This window comes from Myiozetetes cayanensis, unplaced genomic scaffold (assembly GCF_022539395.1).
Source record: "Myiozetetes cayanensis isolate MyiCay16 unplaced genomic scaffold, myiCay2020 scf4, whole genome shotgun sequence".
NCBI lineage: Eukaryota > Metazoa > Chordata > Aves > Passeriformes > Tyrannidae > Myiozetetes > Myiozetetes cayanensis.
Window position 1 is genome coordinate 15,774,240 of NW_026087631.1, and position 21,859 is coordinate 15,796,098.

The window sequence follows — 21,859 nt, forward strand, 5'->3', positions numbered from 1 at the left end:
ATGAGGCAGTGCAGGTGAAATAACCATGAATAAAGGACAACAGCACGGAAATGAAGTTACTCACTATCAGTTCTCTGAAGTAACAGCAGACATCATACCTACAAGAGCGCAGCTAAAAATCTCCACATCTAGTTGCCCTGGACAGTGAAGAGGAACCTACTAAAAATTTGTTGTGACTGGCAGCCTGAAAACAAAACGGCAACAACTAAATGAAAATACTTGAAATTTGAGTTCCCCATTAGCCAACCAGGGATAATATCTCACATCATCACTGCAACATACCCAGACATTAGTTGCTAAGTGCAGTGACAACACACCATGACAACTTCTATCTCCAGACTTAGGCAACTGTGATCAGGTGTGAGAAGTACAGGCGGTAGAGCTAACCATTTCTGTGGAGAGCTGGCAGTAGAGCTAACCATTTCTGTGGAGAGCTACTAATCAAGTGAGCAAAATATCTGTGCTCTCAAATTACAGTAACAGATTGGCAGCCTGTGCTTAATATCCTATACAGAGAAATAGCAAGATTGCCACTGAATATATTTCTAAGAGAGCTCCCTAACTATTCTTCTAAAGATAACCACAGGAAAGCTTTTACATATATATGCATACATATGAGTGTATATAGATGGACACAAACATACAACCTGATAATACTAAAAATCCTCCCACTGAAGCAACATACATTTTCAAAACCAAAACATATTAATGCTCTCCTTAAAACTACAGAGCAAAAGTAATAACTGAAATAGTCTCCATAACATTTTAATAGAAGGTGGCATTAGACATTCTTTCTGTTGGATATTGCCTCTGAGTAAATCTGAGGCAAAGAATGCACGGAAAGAAACTCAAAATTGACTTTGACATGCATACCCATGGGAGACTAAGAATTTACATTTCATCTTCGAGCTTGCTGAGATGTCACTATAGGAAAAAGCAGTGGCAACACATCAATGTCTCCACAATCACAAGTATGGAAGCTGCAGCAGGGGAACTTCAATTGCTCTGGAAACATTTTGCAACTTCCTTAATTCGTAACAGTGCTAAATCACAATTAAAAGTGAAGTGAGAAAAACAACACTCCGAAACAAAACTCCAAACCCATGTACTTTAACTGACTGATCTTAAAGACAGAATATAACTACCTCTAAATTTTCCCTCTAAATTGGTTGAGGATCTTGAAGAAACTATGGTCGCTGCTGTTGCAAACTGTGACAGCGCCTGCAGATGAGGAACAAATGAGGAGAATGTTCCAGATGAGCAGAGACAAATCTGATACTATACAAGGATCCACCAAGACCTTACTGCTTATAAGATAAATAATCTGTGGCTGGTAACTCAGCAGATAATTAACAATCCTTTTGTGCTCTGTGGCGCTGTTATACGTAAAACATCCAAAAAACAATTACTTAATGTGCAAGCATATGTACTATGTGTGGGTACAGAAGTATAAAAAATATATTAAAAGCCCACTTTCTTATGCTTACAGTAATCCAATAATAAATACTGCTGCAAATTATTATTACAATGTCAAGAAATATTAAGCAAAACTACATAAGCATTAGCTGTATTGCTTCAGACTTGTCCCTACACAATAAATATTTATCTGAGGACAGGTACTGCCTATAATACCTTCCAGACCATACCACTGACCTAATGCTTGTCAACATCCTGTAGTTTCTATTTCTTGAAAAGATGGCTTAAATTATCAAGTGTAGAATTATTTGTTCAACTGTGAAAAGTTAATATGATTTAGTGTATACTAATTATTTTAAAATTATAAACAAATTGCAAAACAAGATGTATAAAACTTCAGATTACTGCACATTTCACTGCAGTAGTTGTAACACTGTCACCTCCTATCTTATTGTACTTAAAAAGAACTATCAATATTTAAAAATGTATAGGAAAAGAAATATAAAAAAATATTTGGGAATAAAGATGGACGAACAGTTGTATTTTTCACTGTTATACATCTAGAAAGAATTTCTTTCTAAAAATCCTCTCCATATAAGAATAATACCATTTTTGTTCAAACTTAAATATAATACTGTAATGTGTATGGTGCATAATCTGATAGGCAAGGTTTGTTGCTCATAATCAGAGAGAAGTATAATGGCTTATGAAAACTAGTTCAAAGATGCCAACAGCCATGGATGGTTTCTGTCAAGGGAATAATTTCCACTCCTGGTGTAGCATGGGAGATCTTCAAAAGGTTTTAAACCTTTTCCACTACTGCCAGATTGCATAGGAAGTGAGGCTTTACGTTTTTACATGACTGGAACCTACAAAAAGTTCAACCCAGGAATGGGGCAAATCCAGGTATGTTCTTGGAAATGGCTTTGTTTAAAAAAAATAAATTAAGAAACCCCACCAAACCATAGATTGGCATTCTGATGAATGAGTAATGCCTTATATAAGCAATGGAGTACTCCTTCCTCTGTAGAATGCCAGTGAAGCATGTTCTTCTCCAGTGAAAGGCACAATCTCCCCATCAGCCTCTATGCCTATTTTCTACCACAGCTGTTCTCTACAGAAGCTTTGTTTCTCCTACTCACTACAGATATCTCCAACACTAAGGGCACCTTGAATATGCATTAAGTCTGAAGAGCCCTTTCCAAATGCCATGTACTCACAGCAATTTAGAAGGAAACTTACATGTTAAATTAAAGGGGAAGAGAGGAAAAAAAGATAAATGCCGTATTGGCATGCTGAAAGCAAACTGATGCAAATGTTTTCTCCAGGATTTCTGTAATACTGAAAGCAGTAAGCAAGGTTCAGAGCATGAGCTGTTCAACCACAGTTAACGAAATTTTATTACAACTTCAAAAAGTAAAACTTCAGAAAAAGGTATCTTGTTGTCCAAATATGCTGGACGCTTTGCATTTGTACAGGGCACAAGTAAGAAAGTCTCCATCTCTTTGCAGAGTAATAAGAACAGACAGCGAGAGGATGAAAAGATGAAACAAACTGAAGAGTGGTGCAAAGTGCCTGGTTACAATACCTGTTCTTCAGGTTTGTTTTACTGCTATTTCTGCAGAGAGAGAAAGGGAGCATCATTTATCATTTTTCTGGTGTTCTAAGGAGAAATCTCTGAAAGGGAAGTTACTTCAGAGGAAGTAGTGTACAACAAGACAAATCTGAGAGCGAGATTGCAATCATTCATGACTTTGATGTGTAGTAATTGTGTAACTCCAGAAATTACAGTGAAGTTGGACAACCACTGTCCCATCTGCCTGGACAACTGGCAGGAGGTCAGTTATGTGATGCCATGCCTCCACCACTTCTGCTCCCCATCCATCCTGCAGGGGGCTGAGTGCCCTCTTTCCAAGAGGAGGATATTATCAGTTCTGCAATGTCACATCATCACACCATCTATGATACAACCACGAGTCATCTGCCAGGCAGAAGCAGCTCCAAGATATCCAACTGCCCAGGACCTCCATCATCCTGGAGTACTGCAAAGGTGGGCTGTAGAAGGAGTCTGTGGTGTCCTGTGGGGGGCATCCAGACCCTGAGCCAGATGAACCATGCAGTGGTCATCCAGACACTGCAGCCCTGGATCCATCAGGAGATGGAGATGTTTGGCACCAGTGTTGGAGGCAGTCATGGTGGAGGATACCATCCCAACCAATCACAGGTGGGATGCAGAGCTGCTGGGCAGGATACTGGGGCTGCCCCTCCAAAACTGCAGTTACACTCACGCAGCAGTGTGCACAGTGTCACTGTGCAACACAACAGCAGAAAGGCTCCCTTCTCTGCTGCTGTTGTTGGTGGGGTTCTGGCAGCCACGCCATGGCTCCCAGTGCCATCACTGCAGAGCAAGAAGAGGCCCAGGAGGAGCCAGATGAGCCTGTGCCCAGGCCCTCCACTTCCAGATGGAGCAGTAAACGCTCCCATGATGGGCCACAGCGAACCCTGAAGAGAAGTGAAAGAGAGCCCCAAGCCCTCTCCAGCAAACAAGAGGCCAGTACCATGTTGGTGATGTTGGAAGGCCTTGGGATATGGCTAAATCAGGACTGGGCCATCAGCTGGGGCAAGTGTCAGCCCTCAAAGCTCCCAGCCCTAACTATCCAACTATCCAAATAAATTAAATGCACAACTACAGGTAAAGTATCAGTGTTACTAACAGTAACAAGGAGTGCAGGTGGCATTGCTGTCTTCGCCCTTTTTGTCCTGGAAGGATGGGATGTTAATGCTGATGGGTCCTTCTGCTCGTGCCAGATACTATTCCATTGCTCCCCTAAAGGCAAATACTGCCCAGCTCCAGGCCTGCATCTCTGCAGGCGGTTCTGGGACAAGATTTTCTCATGGGGGTCTCTAGGGCCAGCCTGTGCCCCACTGCTTACCACTTCAGGCGTGGTCTCCTCTTTACCACACCCTCTGCCCCATGTCCCTGTGCTCTGCTCTCCTACCAACCTGCACTGTCCAGTGCACCCTCGCTATGGTGGTGCCCAAAAAACTCCCTAGTGCCCAGAGTCAAAATCTGGTGCGGCTCTCTACATCACCCCCAGGACCATACCCTCTTAAGGCTGGATCCCCAAGAAGGGGAGTTGCAAAGTCCTACCCTGGGAAGGGACAACCACACGTGCAGCAGCTGCACAGAGGGTGAACAGCCTGGGAAAGGTGAAAAGGTTGCTGCTCTCAACCACTGGTTTTCTTCCCCCGCTTCCAGATCCAACCTTGGTGCTGGCATTTCTTCTCCTCTGCTTGTAAAGGAGCCATCTTTGGCATGTGCTCAGCAGGTGGATGCCAAGTAGCTGAGGACACTGGGCTTGCTTAGTTTGGAGAAAAGGATGCTGAGAGGTGACCTCATTGCTCTACAGTTTCCTGAGGAGGGGAAGTGGAGAAGGAAGTGTTGAGCATTTCTTCTTGAGATCCAGTGACAGGACATTTTGGAATGGCTCAAAGCTGTGCCGGGAAGGCACAGATGGGACATCAGGAAGCATTTCTTTAACATGAGAATGGTCAAACACTGGAACAGGCTTCCTCAGTAGGGGGTCAATGTCTCAAACCTGTCAGAGTTTAAGGGACATTTGAACAATGCCCTTAATAACATGCATTAACTTCTCATCAGCCCTGGATTGTATAGGCAGTTGGACTAGATAATCATTGTAGGTCCTTGCTAATTGAAAATATTCTATATTTCTAATTCTAATTCTAATCTAAATTGCATTATACAATATTATACTATTCTAACAAGAGGAGACTGTGTCCTTGGGTTAGATAGATTTTAAGCACATAAATCCTGATTTTTCCCTCATAGTGTTTCCTAACCTATTTCATTGTACGAACTCTATTCATCTGCTTTACTTTCAGTTGCAGGATTACTCTCACCTGTAAAATAAAGCACACATATATTGCAAGTCTTGGTGGTGGGTGAGTGAGTTATACTACTGATTCTGACACTGTTGCTCATACTTTCTTATTCAGTGTTAACATGAAGGAGAAAGTATCTGAGACAGATCTGAATTAAAACAATAAACAAGGAAATAAGTATTAAAAAGTGGTAGAGGATACCACTACTGGGGCAAGAAACACTAGTACATCTTAACTATAGTGCCGTAAAGCAAAATGTCTTTGGACTTTTGAGGGCCAACAGAGATGGGTCAATAGTTGCCTTTCCTTCAACGGAGTTTGCTTATACCTATACATCTTAAAAGGCTGTCAGAATCATCCCCTCTGGCACCATGATAATGTTTCTTCCCTGAATGAGAAGATTCCTGAGATAATTCAGGACCACCAGCAAACATGCTGGTGTGTATAAACTCCTCTGACATTGCACTGGCAGAAGCTGTAAATACCTGTGCCTGTCTCTGTTGTTTGCAGAGGAAGTTTTTCCATACTGAAGACTAACACAATCAGTCAGAGCAGTTGTCTGTGCCCACACTGTACTGCCACTGAGACCTACACACCAAGAGGTGTTTTAGTTCACACAGATCCTAGGAATGAAGACTGAAGCTCTTCATTGCAGCCCCACTGCTGTTAACAGGCTGCAATGCTCTTGAAGAATTTTCCTTCACAATACCTGGCCTCCACCAGGCAGGAAAACTTAAAAAAGTTGCCTTTCAGGAGCATCCAGTTCAACCTGGAGAGAAGAAATCATACTTTTCCTTTAAAAGGGATCAAAACAATTTGAAGAACAATTAGTGGATAACTAGCCTTGAAAGTACTGAGTTCCTGTCTATATTTACTAAGATGATTCAGCAGAAAGGTTATGAGACATTTTATATTATAATAATTGTATGAAATGTAAAAGTGAGATGTTTACTCAGTCTTTTTCGTATCTAGTTTCTTTGTGTACACAACTTGTTCCTCAGCTCTACATATGGCAGGTTAGCAGCACAATTTACAGAACTAACAAATAATTGGATTAAAAATCCCACTGCATGTATTTGCTGTAGGAATGTGTCTTATTTTGTGACTTTACAAGACAAAAGCATACTACAGACAGTTAGCAATGTAGCATGTAAACAATAACCAGAAAGGAGAATTAGTAACATGTGAGAAGTCATCACCCCTTTCTACAAAACACAGAAATCTGAGTAAGTTAGGAATTAATTTCTAGAGACGTGAATCACAAGACGTATTTAAGATAAACCATGTATAATAATAACAATTACAAGAGAGAGGAAAATGTCACAACTGAGGCAAAATAAAGCCACATATTATAAAGAAAATAATCAATACCTTTTTATGAAGTGCATGGAATTCACTATACCTCTTCTCCACAAAATGTTTCCTTCCACTCATCAACACTTCTATTTTAAAGACCTGAAAATTATAAATAATAAAAAAGAGATTAATGTTACTAGCACAAGCAGTTTTGTGGCATGGCTGCGACGGTGCATTTTACCACAGTCATTCTAGTAAGTGATCCCAAAAAATCCAAGGTGTCTCAGGAGGATGTAGAAGTACAACACTGATTAATGTAAGTACGGCTCAATCTTCTATTAACAAGTTTGTTCAACAAACATACAAACAGACAGCTTAAGGTTGGACTGTATAGTATACATTAGAAACTAAGCATTAAAGTACTTTCTTTCAGAAATATTCAATACACTTTGAAGTAATTAAAAAAAGAAAGAAAAAAGAATGGTAGGAACAGCAAAAAAAAAGAAGACATAGTCTTCTTTTCTTTAAATCTTTTCCCCTTCTTAAAACACAGCATACTAACACACATGCTTATTCAGCAACAACTGGATAATATATGCATTATGTTATGTATGCAGAGGAGAAACAAATGCAAACACTATATTGTAGGTTAATTTCCTCCTAAACTACAAATTCATCTACAGTCTCAAGTGAGCTTGTGTCACTATCTACACCCTAGGAAAAAACAAAACAAGATGCAAACATGGCAAATGCTTATTTTCTTTGTATGATACATGTGACAGCTTTTGTTGCTGCCTCCGGAAGGTTGAAAGGTCAGGAAAAACAGCTCTCTGGACCCACTAATTAGTAGTCACTAACGTGACATTTTTTGAATTCTCAGGTCACCATGTCAGTTCTGAGGGCAAGTGATGAGAAATTTTGAGGTTCCCAAGAACACATGGTCTATTAAATGAAGACAAAATCAGCAGAGAACTATTACAGAAAAGGTGCCTGGTCTACCTAGGAGTTCTTTGTTAAAAATGCTGGAAATAATTATTTCCAGGACAATGAGAAACAATGCTCAGCACAGATGATCACATCAAGACCCAAACCTTATGCCAAATAAAAGGTTCTTTGAAATAAATTTGCAAACAGTGTTTATGCTTGAATGCAGAAAAAAGGGTTTTCTGTCACAACAGGCCCAGGCTAGCACTGATCAGAGCAAATATACAGAAACCACACAGTATAAAAACTTCCTATTGTCCTCTAGAACCTGCCTTTCAAACAGGTCAAAATGCTATGGTCTCCACTGGCTAGCCAAAACACATTAAAAATAGACAGCATTTTATTTAATCCAGACTGAAATGCTTCTACCTTTGAATACAGTATGGATAGGACTGCAGTCATTTCACACCAGTGTTTACATTTCCAAATTTAGTTTGGATCACTGTAAAAACTTGTGCTACATTCTACCTCTTTGAATAGGACAGTTTCTGTGTCCTAATCACTGCAAGCAGATGACCTTATTTGGGTGCATTGACTTCTTTCGTCCCTCCTATCTATTTGGAGTATCCTGGAAGAACAGCCAATGACTATTAAACAATTTTCCTCTACACATGAAAAAACTTCAAGGCACCCTCAGGAATACGGTGTAAGTTCAGAGTTGTAAAGAGAATCATATGCAAGGGAAAATCGATGTAGGCTTTTTTCTTTTGTTGAGACTTAACAACCTAATTATATGAGAGGACAACATTATTTACATCTCGTATTCTACACTCTATGACAGAAACAGTTCTGCAAGGAACAAAATGCTCTGGATTGCAGAGGAAAGCCACTGCATTGAATGAATTTCAAGGAAAACTTTTTGGGGAGAATTAACAACAAAATATAAAATAAGTTAAGTTAGAAGTGACCTTGAGTCTCTAGCTAAGATGTGCAACAGTTCTGAATTTACTAGATATTAAATCTCCAGGACCTACGAGCAACTCATAACACCCAGTTACACCTCAGTCAGCTAAGAGCGCCCCCCCAGTTTGGCATCTCTGTTTGCTGTAGGGTTTGTCAAGCAATTTGGAGAGTCTAAGGGGCTCCTGCCTCAGCTGTGAGCACTCCCTTGACATTATTTCATATAACAACATGGCTTTGTGTGAAAGACAGAAAGATACATTAGGTTTTGAGAGAGATAGGATCTCTTCATGGATTCAAAATAGCTATAGGCAAATCTCACACAAATTTAACTGAGTAACTACAGGCCCTGACAGAAAAACAATGTAAGGAAACGGGTGAACATAGATGAAAGTGCCAAAATAAAGACGGAAGAACTATAGGGGAAAAAATGCAACACTGCTCGGAAATTACTTTTCTTGTAAAAATGTTAATGTTCTATGAACAGATAACTCTGAAAAGACAGATGACTTATTATAAGTGACAGATAGTTAAATGAAAAATGCAAGAATTAATCTCTGAGTAAGACAAGCAAAATACTTTTCCCATAGTCACTGAAATACCACAAATTACAGTGCACTGAAAGATTTGGAGTTCATCCTGACTGGGACACAAGGGACAGCACATATGAAGACACCAACTAGAAAACTCTGCAAGTATTCTGCAGCTAGAAACATCTCACCATTCTCGGTGGCTGTCACAATAGTTATCAACAATCTCTGCAAACAGCCAGAAGATAATTATCCATTAAAAGCGTTCTTCCAACACACTTTAACCCATACAAATGATGCACGGGGCAAAAATCTCTGGATTGGATATCAGCGAATAATGCTGATCTTTTGCCTAGCAGAACTGCCGATCTGCCACTGCAATTCATAACCACCAAACCTGTGAAGGAAATTTCAAAAAGAATTCCTAAGATTTCTTTTAATAAAATAATAAAAAATTTCAGGACCAACTACAAAACAGATTTATGTATAATTTTTTTCCTCTCCACTACATTCCAATTATATGGATTATTTTCAGACCCTGGAAACCATTTTCTTAATTTCTTATTTTTTCTTTCCTTATTTTGCCTTTTTCCTGAATGTATCTCATCCTTAGCAAACCTTTAAATTTTCAAGAAGAACACACCCATTTCTTTTCTTTCTGCAGAAACTGGGCAGTACTACACAGTAACTAAACTGAATTATATATGGGCAAACAATTGGTACTGTATCATTGTGAATTTTAAAGGCAGAAAGCATAAATGGAAGAAAACAGGAACCAGCATGATGTACCAGAACTGCCCATGGTGCCCAATTGTGTTGTAAGTGCACACCAAGAACTGTGTGGTGAGTAACGCTGACGCTGCCCCCCTTCACTTCTTACCGATGTCACATGCGTACACTGGATACAAAAGGATATCTTTTATCTGATAACCTGATACAAAAATATGCAGCTTCAGCAACTTAGTCTCAAAAAACCTAAGTAGGATCAGTTTAACAACAACAACAACAAAAAAAACAGATAAGAGTGAAAAACGTCCATGAGTAGGGACAAAAACTAATGAGATTAGTAACATCTTAGCTTTGTTTTCTATTACATAAGAAATACACAGATGACTCTGACATTCACTCATGGAAATTACATTACCTACATAGTTTATAATTACGGTAAGTTAATACTATCATATTGTGCATATTTACACAATGAAAAAATGTATTGCAAAACTTCTGAAAAATTATTTACAAAAACCAGATATATTTGTCTAACATTCATCAGAAAACACCACAAAATTTTATTGCTGTGCTTTTATCTCTCAAGACCAACCTTATCAACCCTAATTCTATTTAATATATTACTTACAGAAATAAATACATCCCCTTCAGATGCTTCACTATACTTGACAGACTTGTGTTTGAGGAACAGCTAATGCATTCAAAGTGTCAAGAAAACTCAACCTTAAACCTTTGTCATGGCTGTATGGAAGGAATTCCAGAGCAAATGAAATGACAGCTACGGTCCATGAAACACTAATAGGATTTCCACGTGTTTAGTGTCTCATTATTGTTCAGACAATCGTACATTTTCTGTCTCAGTTGTGCTACAACTACTACTAGAACGAGACTGCAGAAAACAGCAGAGATTAAATGATAAATTTAAGCCTATTTCCATACTACTGTTCCAGGGGAAAATAATATTCCTTACAATCAGTAAGAGCACGTTGGTGGCGGTGGCAACCAGAGCTGCATGTAGCTGCAGCAGCAATCCGGCATCTCAGGGGTGTAAGTGCCTCATGGCAATGATCCATACTCCTGAATGCCCTCCACAGCAGAGGCGGAGACGAGGACAGTATTCAGAGCCAACTCAAACTTCAGAGCAGCCTTGATAAAACTGAATCTCACTATCCCCTAAATAAAAACAAACTCACTTATTCTGACTTCATCTTTTGGAAAGCAGGCTAGCAAAACTCAGCTCTGCAGCAGGCACAGGGCAATTCAAGGGCACAGAGGCAGGCTGACATGGGTCACAGAGGCAAGGCAAGGCAAATTTCCCTTCTGCTCTCCAACCATATTTCCCCCCATTCTAGTTCTCCTTTGTCTAACACCCAGTGTTTACTTTGGGTTACCCCCACCATGGTCAGTAGCTGAGACTTAAGACCATCTATTTCTTAAGCAGGTTGCTTATAGTCATATTTTGTGCCTCCTCTTGCTCTTCCCCTCCTCCACAAGCAGTGCTAACGTGAGCTCCTGCATGGTCCGCCTGTGAGGAAAGGGCCCCCTTTCTGCTGCGGAACTGGGAGACGAGTTGGGCCACAGTAAGGAAGGAAGCAGTATCACCCTGAAGAGACCAGTTTGCTCCGTTTGGTTTTGATGGGGTCTTAGGAAGATATGAAAGTGTCTGTAAGAGGCAGTGAAGGAAAAGAAGAGAATGCCTGAGAGGAATCAGAGTGCTGGGAGGCTGGATGAAGTCAACTCAAAGGTTGGGTTAGACCCAAAAACAGCCCCTTCCCTCCAGCCCAAGCACTGTCACGTCTGTTATATGAAATCAGATTGTTTCACTTAGCCCCAAGCACAATGTACAATATTAAGCTACAGCACAAGGAAAAAAGTATGTATTTTTATTGACTATTGAAATCAAAATTGATGTTATGGAATTATGACGTTGCTTTCTCCAGTCTGTGAAGGAGAAAGACCATGACAGAAAAGTGAAACGTTCACTGCAGGATTTCAGAGAATATTCCTAACAGCTCCGGCCTGGGTGAAGCAGTTATCTGACCCATCCTGGCCCAGAAAAGCAGCCTTACTGTTTTTATAAGACAAAAAAATAGATTTTCTACTGTAACATAAGCCCATTCAGAGGACAAGTATGTCATTTTACTGACTTCTGTTAAATCTCATGTTGCTACAAGCTAACTTGGGCTTTCACAGATTAAAAAAGAAAAAAAAAAAAGAAAATGCATACATAAGAACAATCACAAGCACATGTTCTTACATGCTTTTATAAATGTAGCTCCTAATTCAAATGCCTCCTTACAAATTTATGCAACCTGCAGCCATTTATTTACTGAAAGATTTTTCTCTTCCCTAACAGTTACCAGTATTACTGATACCAGTATCTACATAAATCAGATCAGTGTCTCTTCAAGAACCTTTCAGCGTGCAGTTTGTCTTTTCCACCAATAATACAAAAAAATTAAGGATGTTCCATCTCCTACATTCTTTTGGGGTTCTCCCTGTCATAAAATGGCACAGTGTTAATAGGAATTATGTTCAAAAAGCATTCATAGGATTCAGGGATATTCTTTCTGAGGATGGCTTTTTAGAAGTGTATGTCATATTTCTTAAGGTTTAGAGGAAGAGGTAGTAAAACAATTTACACTGCAACCCAGTCAGGCGGTTTTGTAATTCTTATAACATGGGAAGCTCAAGGGAGGCTTCTACAGAGCTGCCACTGTTGAATGAAAGTAGCTGACATGTAAGAGTAAGTAGTTTTCTGATTTTTTCAACTCTCTTTAAACCAATCTTTTCCAAACACATGGTTCATAAAATCCCATAGGAACTTCTCTGTCATTTCCTGAAAAATAACTTACTTGGTTTTCCAAACTAAAAAGCCTCTCCCTTGCCAGCAATACACTGGCTATGGAAATCTGATTTGTAAGCAAACCAAGATGCTATGAGATCTGACTTGGTTTTGGTATTTTTCTTTATTGGCCCTGCAGAGAACAACTGTTAAATAGATGACAGTCTTTTAGAATCTCATTGTCACTGTGGTCACCTATTTGGCTTCCTTACAATCAAACTTAAGGAAAAGTGTGTTGATCTTTTACTGGAAAAGGAAAAAGTTTATAACTCACGTTAAAGCCAATGGTTATACAGACAAAAAAAAATCAACTTGATCTGTTCTATTTGTTCATCTGGATCATCTCAATGTCTCTTATTGGAAATGTTCTACTAATAAAACCACCATGAGGCTTTTTATGGAAAAGATGAGCTTTCCAACAGAAATGGTACATTGGGATAAAATACTAGAATACTGCACAAAAACTGATGGCAGAAGTATATTTACAAGAAACAGATTAATTCTAAGTTGGATAAAATATACAGAATTTTCTGTTTTGTCATAAAATCCTTTGCTATTTTATCTGGAGAGTCTCTGACTTCCCAAGGCAGGATGCAAATCCTGACCACAATGAAAGTGCCCTCAATATTGCAGCCAACTGGCTGCAAGAAGCTCCTTGTTGTGAGAGGCCGGACATCAGACTGTTTTTTTCTAGGAACACTGAGTCTGTGTTACTCTGTTTGCACTTTTATCTGCTGTCTGGAGAACACCTGGGTGATTTAAGACCTCCAAAGCACAGATGTTTTGTTTACAAACAAAAATGTAAATGGTGTCAAAGAACACATAAAAAAGTATACAAGCAGCAGGGTGATGAGCATTTCAAAGGAGCTGACTTCCTACTGTCTCTTTTTCCATATTATATCACTGTGGTGTATGGATTCAGCCTTTTCCTTTGCTAGTGACTAACAAAATACATATGAACATCAAACACAACAGTATGTAGTCAAGATATCATACATGCAAGCTGTTAAAAACCAGCTCCACATTCTTCATGGTGATTAAATACCAGGGGAAAGAAATAATGTATATCCACCTTGCATCATCTCTTATTAGGATCTCTGCAGTAATCCATCAAGAAGCCTCTGGTCCTCTTTAGCTGTCCACATAAGTAGTTCATCCAAGTAAATTTTTAAGACCAGTAGTCAAAGGAGGTAGCTTTTCTAAATGTCTGTGCAGCTTAGCAAAGATCCTTCACGTTACATTTAAATATTGGGATTAGCCTGTCTTCAGCCCCAAAATGGAGGATTCAAATGCTATTCTATTAATAACAAAGATGAGCAGTCAGGATCCATGTAACATTTTCAGGCCCTTCCTTTCAAGGAGTTAAATCATCCACACTTTCATTAAATTGGCATTGGTCTGCCTTCCAAAATGGAAACCTCATTAGCTCTCCTATTGCCTACCATCTGTGTTATATTTGTATTCAACTGACAACACTCTTTCAAACAGCACTTTCTACTGGAAAGAAAAGTCATCATATCAATTTACCAAGGAATGCCATCCTGCTGACCAAAAGTTTCCCTTGCCAGGTCAATCTCTTTGGAATGGTAATTCAAAGTGGGACAAAGAAATAAGATCAAATAGATATAAGACAATTTCATTTCTTACTGGACTAAGTCTACTGTGACTGAGACAAGATCTTAAACAGGTTACCAGGATATGGTTATTGATGGATCCAGCTGCAGAAAACCAGATCCTTCATGTCCATGGAAGCAAAAAACTCTGTACAACTACTGAAGAAAATGCAACAGCAGCTGCCACAAACACTGCTCAAAAATAATAATATATTATTGTGCCCAAATTAGGATTTACATTTTTAAGCTTCTGAATTTACACGCTGTGATTAACAGAGCATTTATATTGCAGTTGGCTACAATATAAATAGTTGATCTACAGCGAATGTAGATATTCCTGAGCCAGATATAAGCTAGCTCAGGTTCTGGTGGCAACATTAACAACAGCAGCAGCATGGGTAGCACACACTACAAAACTTGTGGCAAAGTTTGGACAAAGCTCATTGCCAGCCTGGCTCTACCTCAGGTACTCCTACAGGAACTGCAGTCAGCAAGGTACAAGTATCCTGCAAAACGAGCAGGGTGAGTGTAAAGTTCAGAGCAGGTCTCGGATTTGACTCGAACAAAAAGGAATAACACAGGGAAGAGAGCAAAATATTTCCTAATTTATTTTCCTTTGAGTTACAGTATAGAACACAGCATGTAGGTAAATCACAGACATTTAAGGCAGAGAACTATACTGGCAATAGTGGAAGAGTTAAGACAGCATAGAATTTGACTTAAACAGCCATGCCTGAGAAAGGGCAACATTTAAACCACTTACAGAGACTACCTCCAGTACAATTATGTCAACAGATTGAACAGGCTCAAAGACAGCAGAAATACTAACACAAACCAATATCCAGTACAATATATATAATTAAAGCATCCTATTAGCAATTTTGCAATACAAGACTGAACAACCTATCAGAGAACACTGGTTGTACAATTATATATTTATCATTTCAAAGACATGAAAATTGATTCAGTGAGAATTATGTTATTTTGCAACTGGTCTCTCAATCACTTGGAAGATGGCAAGACAAACATCGAGTAATTACATGCCTGCACATGTATTCAGCCAGATAAGATATTATGTATCCAATACATTTCAGAGAGATTTTAAATAAGTTATGAGTCTGATGCTGGAAAAGTAGAAATAAACGCATGCATACTGCAAACAAAGCAACAGGACACAGATGACCGAAAACTGTGCTAAATGTTCTACCTGCTGTTTGCTGCTTGAACTGAAGATAACACAATGTGCCAATCTCTTCAAATGTTAACTATAAGCATCAGAGCCAAATAATACTATTCACAAGTCTAAAAATCCATGACTGCCTTTTATTCAATGAAGAAAAAAAATACAGACACAGCCAAGCACAGATGACCAAGGAACTAACTTCACTTGAACACTCCAAAAAAAAAAAAAGCTTGTAGATTCCTAAACACAGCACTGCAAGGAAACATTATCCACATACTCATTTTAGCTGAAATATGAGAGTCGCATTTCATGTCCTGGGTTCTTGGGTGTAAAAGAAATACTCATTTATTGTACTAGAACACTCTTGATGTTCATCACCTACAGGTACCAACCAACTCACCTATTTAAATACATATGGACTTAAAACCCCTAAATTCAGTTGGACAAATTAACAAATGCTATCAAAGAAAAATATTACAGATACCAATAAGAAGTCTTACAGGTACAACATGATATTCTCACAGGTATCACTTATTCTGAGCTTTCAAATTTTCTTTTTTTTTTATTATGAACTTAGTGATAAAATTTCAGCATTTTCCTGGCTCTGACCTTTTGCACTGAATAGAAAAACTATTGCCATTTCTAGTCACACAACACAATGCCATAAATAACTTTTTCAAATATTTCTCTTTTACAAAGGCCCTATTATTGTGGAACTCCAGTGCCTCCCTGCAGAAGGAACGCAAACTGCTCAGTTTACTCTAAGTTCCTAGTTGCAGCAAAAATTGATTCTCCTTTGTATTTATAGAAAGTGTCACTTCTCTATTTACAGGTTAGAAAAAAATGTAACTGACCCTATCCTACATGTGACTGAGGTTTCATTTTATCTTCAAATGCCTCAGCAAGCAACTGCTCATCTTTCTGTAAAGCCTCTGTCTCTACTTACCATTTCTTTCACTCACATATTTTTCACAGGTAAGAAATCTAAAGGAGTAATGAAGGGGGACAGTCACCTTGCATCAACTAACTCCTGACCCTCCTGCTTCATGCTGCAGCTCAGACACACTACTGTTATTTATTATTAACATTTCCATAACATCTAAAGAGGACCTGAAATGGAGGTAATTTAATAAAATGCATTATAGGAGTCAATGGCAGTGCCAGGAGCAATTAGAGTAATCTAATATTTTCCATTACAAGACTGTTCTCAGTTACTTATAGTTTTGCCAACCTTTAAGTTTTGGGCTTAGATTTTCTGTATCAGGTATGTGATCCAGAAAGAAAATATTTTTAGAAAGTTACAGCTGAGACAGTCCAAACACATACTTAAAGAAAAATATATTTAACTTTACCCATGCCAAAAAACTCAATCAAAAACCCAAAACGCAATCCAAAACAGAACCCAAACCATTTCACTCAAATTCCTCCAAAATGTGGACAAGAAGACCAGGAAGACATCTGGGAGAAAAATCTGGCCAACTCATAAACTTCTGGAAAACTGCCTAACTCCTAACAAAACTTTATACAGAATTATGTGCATAATGCAGGTTTTCCAATAGTATCAGCACTGCTGGTGCTCTGTTATTTTGACAGTGTGTCTGACCTGACCGAAAGTTTAAGGGATGTCCACAAAGTCAGGGTAAATTTCAGGCCTAGAGAACACTTTTTCTAGAGTTCAGGAGCAACTATGATGTTAGGGAGCAGAAAACCAACCAGAGGACATTTTAAAGTTTTTACAAGAAAGAGATGCTGGACAGCACAGGGAAACAACACCTGAACACACCATGCTGCATTACTCTCAAAGTAAGCAGAAAGAGCAGGAGGAAGGCCTTTTAGTGTGAAGTACTCCTGCTACTATAACCTTAAAGGGAATACACAATTTTATTGCATATGAATCAGAAACGTGTGTCACTGCATTCGCTTGCTCTGAAAACCCATTGGTAACACACAGCATCCCTCTCCCTTCCTCCACTGCTGGTTGGGCAGCTGGATGACAAAACTTAAGCACCTCTTAGTCTAGAGGTGCGTATTAGGGACCTAAAAGCACAACATCCATTGGTCATATGTCTGGGGCAGTACTTATACATATACTTTATTCCCTGTTCCTTGATCAGGGTTAAAAGAAGAAAAAGGGAAAACCATTAGGAAACAACGGTTGTGAATTTAAATGTCCATAGTGTCATTTAAGCTTTTCACACAATGCAACCCAGCATCCCTGCACATACCCACTTGGAGCATCAGTCACACAACCCTTTTCCCCACTGAGTGTCCCCTTCGCTCAGCATGGGGGACTGACAGTGCTGTAGCAACAAAAGAGCAAAGGGGCTCAATAACCTTAAGGGCTCTTTCCAACACGGAAAAAAAAAAAAAAAGGCAGGAAAACCACATGTACAGAAAAGTATGGTATCGAGATTAAGCCAAATAGTAGCATTATGGTCACTTTTAGATCCAAAATCCGAGTACTTCGCAATGTTGAACAATGTATTTCACACTTTTCTCTAGAAAAACCTATTTAGAACATTGTGATTGGGCTAGACTCAAAGGCCTGAGGTTAAAAGCCCAAGCCCTATTCCCACATATTTTTATTTTAATATTCAATTATTCTATTTCTTTGCACTGAAAACAATATTTTTGCTATCAAATCTTCCATCCATTCCTTTTAAAGAACCAATAAAAAAATTACTGCATGCAAAGCTCACTCAATTTTTACAGAAAAATAAGACTATCATTAGATCTAGTGCCAAATTTGGCCTATTTAATAGTTTCATCAGAAAGTGTATATTACATAAACACTGGAGCCAGGGCCCCAAGAAGGACTGGAGAAAGCCAAAACATGATAGGACATGACCCTGTACAATCTGATCTACAATGGCCCTGTTTTGAGCATGAGTGGTGGGGGGAGTGTGCCTGGACCTCCGTGGGCCCATGCCAACCTAAATGACTCTATGATCCTAAGAAAGCTTTTTCCGAGGCAGGAGGAAAAGTAAAAAGATGGAAAAGAAAATGCTTCCTTTTCTATGCTCATTTTTGGAAGACAGTTAGAAGACCTGGTTATATATTCATGACTTTCCTGTCACATTTTGCAGTTTTGTGTTATTGAGCAGCAATTTCCCCTTCAGGTTTGTAGAGCAACCACCTTGAAAAGTTAAATTTTTTCTAATTTATCAAACGAGATCCTGAACCTGCCATTTATGTGCAGATCCTGTTGCAATATTTTGAAGAAGGCCATGGGATGGGTCACAACAGATATCCCCATTAACTTCACGCCCCTTGTCTTTTTAAGAGGCTTTCATCTTTCGCACCGGGTACAGGAAAAAAATTCTCAGGTCCAAAAGTTACTGTCCAAACAGCAATTTACTCACAACTGACAAACTCCTCCCAAAATTACAAAAAATGCTGGTTTGTTCATATGGAAATTTCAGGGACCTAGGAAGGAATCTTGAGCATGCCTCACCTTTCTGATTCTCTCCATTTCCTCTGTAATGTTCAAAGTGATTTCTTATACATTTATTATTTCCATTCCAAACAACGAAAATATTAGCTTTTATGGGTTCTACAAACAAGAGTGAATTTCCTTAGATTGCTGGTGATCTAACAGTGTCTTCATTGCTCTTATCACTGCACAGTACAGCACACTGCCTACAGCACTACCAATAAGTGGAGCCCTCCATATGTCATAAAAGTCTCTGGATTAGTCAAAAAGTTTATCAGATTACCAGCATTCATTAATCTTGAACTTCAAATTACACACTGATTAATACATGTATATAACACAACAAAAGTTACTATTTAATCCTATTTTATGTGATTAGGACTTAAGGTGAAGTTTCTAGAGATGCCTTTTTTATGCTCAGAAATCCGTCAAGCCATCAACCTATGTTAAGCTGAAAGTTCAGCAACATTTCGCAGCAAAGTGAATTTAATATCCAATAAACAAACTGTGTAAACTTACATAAGGAAAACTCTCTTTTTCTATCTATCGAAATTGGTCCACGGTGTAATAAAAATTACAGGATCTATGCTCCACTGATGCCCACCAATCCAAACTGCACAGACTCATGCAAAGCTCTTCCAATTCTGTGAATGCATGCTAAAAAGCAGCAGAAGAAAGCATTACTCTGTGAAAGCAAACTATTATTAAATGTGCAGCATGTAAATGGAACTGTACTCTTGGTTAAAAACAAGGGTCTCAAAAAATGCCGAAGATGTTAAAACAACCTTTGTGAGGCCCAGTGTCTATTTAGCAGATGACTGAAGCAAAGATCAATTTCAAAACACCACAGAAGACCCAAAGATATATGAATGATCTTTATCATCAAGAACCACCTCAGTTACCAGATGAAAAAGGAAAGCATGTGAGAGATGGAAGAGTAAAGCAACCAATCTTGTAAGCACAAGCTTTTACATCCAACTAACAATATACAACTGTGAGATGGCAGATTTATGCTGCCAGATCTGTATACATTTCAAAATTGTTTAGTTTTTGGGTTGATTTTTTTTTTTAACTTTAAGGTACCACAATAACATCTTGTTATTAATGAACACATTGTGCTTAATACACAACCAAATCAATCAATAAATATATACATTGTCTGCTTGTAATAAGAGGCATTTAAAATATTCAATATAGCGGGAACAGAATAATTTTCATGTTTTAACTTGTTCTAAAAATGCAAATTCAAATGCCTTACATTTTTGGTGAAAAATTCCCAGTAATGACTAAACAATGATCCAATACCTCTTGTCTTCCATCCACTTCATAGAAACTGACTTGCAGTGCTGTCATACCAACCTCCACAAATATTCTTCCACAGATTATGGTCCAGTCTAAAATAAGAACCTAAAACATGTTTCCTCTTCCCCCACCTCGCATTTCAAGCTATTTTAATCAGTGAAAAGTTAGTACTTTCTAGACTTTTAATGTGAAGAAAAAGGTTCTCTGACTAAAAAAAACCTCAAGTGACTTGCTTCCAAATCAGATTTCTACTGTCCCCTCTCAAGACACCTATTTACATGAAATCTCTTATAGTTTCTCTGCCTGTATAAAATGCAGATGCCACTGCACATCAGGCCTGTGTTTGCCTCTTTGCACAGACAGTCCAAAACAGTTTTCCTGATCTGTTTCAACTTGAAATGTTGTCAATATATGGATTGTCTTGCTTTCTAATTCAGTGAAAAATCTAGTTTTCCATTAGTCTCTGCCTTTCTAATTTTCGATACAGCTTTACTAAATGTAATTATTAAAGGCAGATTCAAGAAAGCAATTACTGAGCTACTGGTTTGTATCTCTGAAGTCTTAATAAGGAACAAGAAGCTGAAGTGACAGAAACACTGCAAAATCTGTAAATTAAAAAAAAAAAAGAAAAAAAGAAAAAAAAAAAGAGCCAACAAAAACCCAAACCAAAACAAACCTGGTTATGTGTTTACTTTATTATGTACAATATAAGAGAGAAAAAAAAAAGAATACTATGGAAGACTCCTGTATGTTTGAGGCAAGCACACAACACTCTGTTACCACAAATGAGTTTTAATCTTTTTTTTCACTGAGCAGGGTATTAAAATTGCAATTGTATTTCAGAACTGTTACAGAAAGAGCTCTAGGAAGAATCTTATAAATATCAGATCAAGAACAGGATTGTGAACAATGGAAAGTGGCATTTTACCCTGTTCATTTGAGGATTTTCAATATATTCTGGAGGTTACAGTACTTGTAAGTGTTGTACTGGGCTATGAGATACATAAACTCACTTGCCAGTATAAAAAAACTAAGTATTCAAAGTAAAACAAAGTTCATTTTGTAAAAATAAATAAAAAAAAAAGAGTAGAAAATACACAGTAGATTGGTCTACACCTATAAAATATTCTAAAGCACAGGCAAACACTAAGTTGCAGTAGAGCCCTCTTGCTAGCTTCTAGAGAATTTCAATAACCATTCATAAGGTTTAAGTTCAGACACACAAGACTGCATATAGAATATTTTCCTCCCTTTTTCGCCCACAAAGAAGTGGGTAATATCCTGGTCACAATGAAGTCAGTTACCAAAGTCCCACTTAACAGCTACCCCTTGATACCACTCCTTTTATGACAATTATTGTAAGCACACTAATGCTGTTCGGTAATTTTTTTGTATCAGAAAAAGTGACAATGGTTTTTATTTGCAAGCCAGCAGTACTGGCCCTGAGAGACTTCATAAGCCAAATTAAAAATCAACTCAAAATAATTTTCTTATTTAAAATAAACATCATCCCACACAGAGCTTTCCAACGGCCTCCCTTTCATAAGAACATAATACACAGTAAATTAGTTGAAGTATGCTAGCAGAGTAGGGATTCATCACTTAGCACCACCTACTTAACATTCCACAGTACTTGTCACAAATTTACAATGGCAGATAAACACCTGGCCATTTCCTGTATACAACACAAAGGTAAGCCACCCTAAATAACAAACAATATAATGG

General features: G+C 38.3%; 1 protein-coding gene across 1 annotated transcript in view; it reads right to left on the reverse strand.

The window, feature by feature from the left end:
* The window catches only part of SNX24 (sorting nexin 24), an 83,525-nt gene that overhangs the window by 36,063 nt on the left and 25,603 nt on the right, over positions 1 to 21,859 (reverse strand). Inside the window, exon 2 of the mRNA XM_050330218.1 lies at positions 6,691 to 6,774. Coding sequence (XP_050186175.1) covers positions 6,691 to 6,774 — 84 coding nt within the window. The remainder of the gene's footprint in view (positions 1 to 6,690; positions 6,775 to 21,859) is intronic.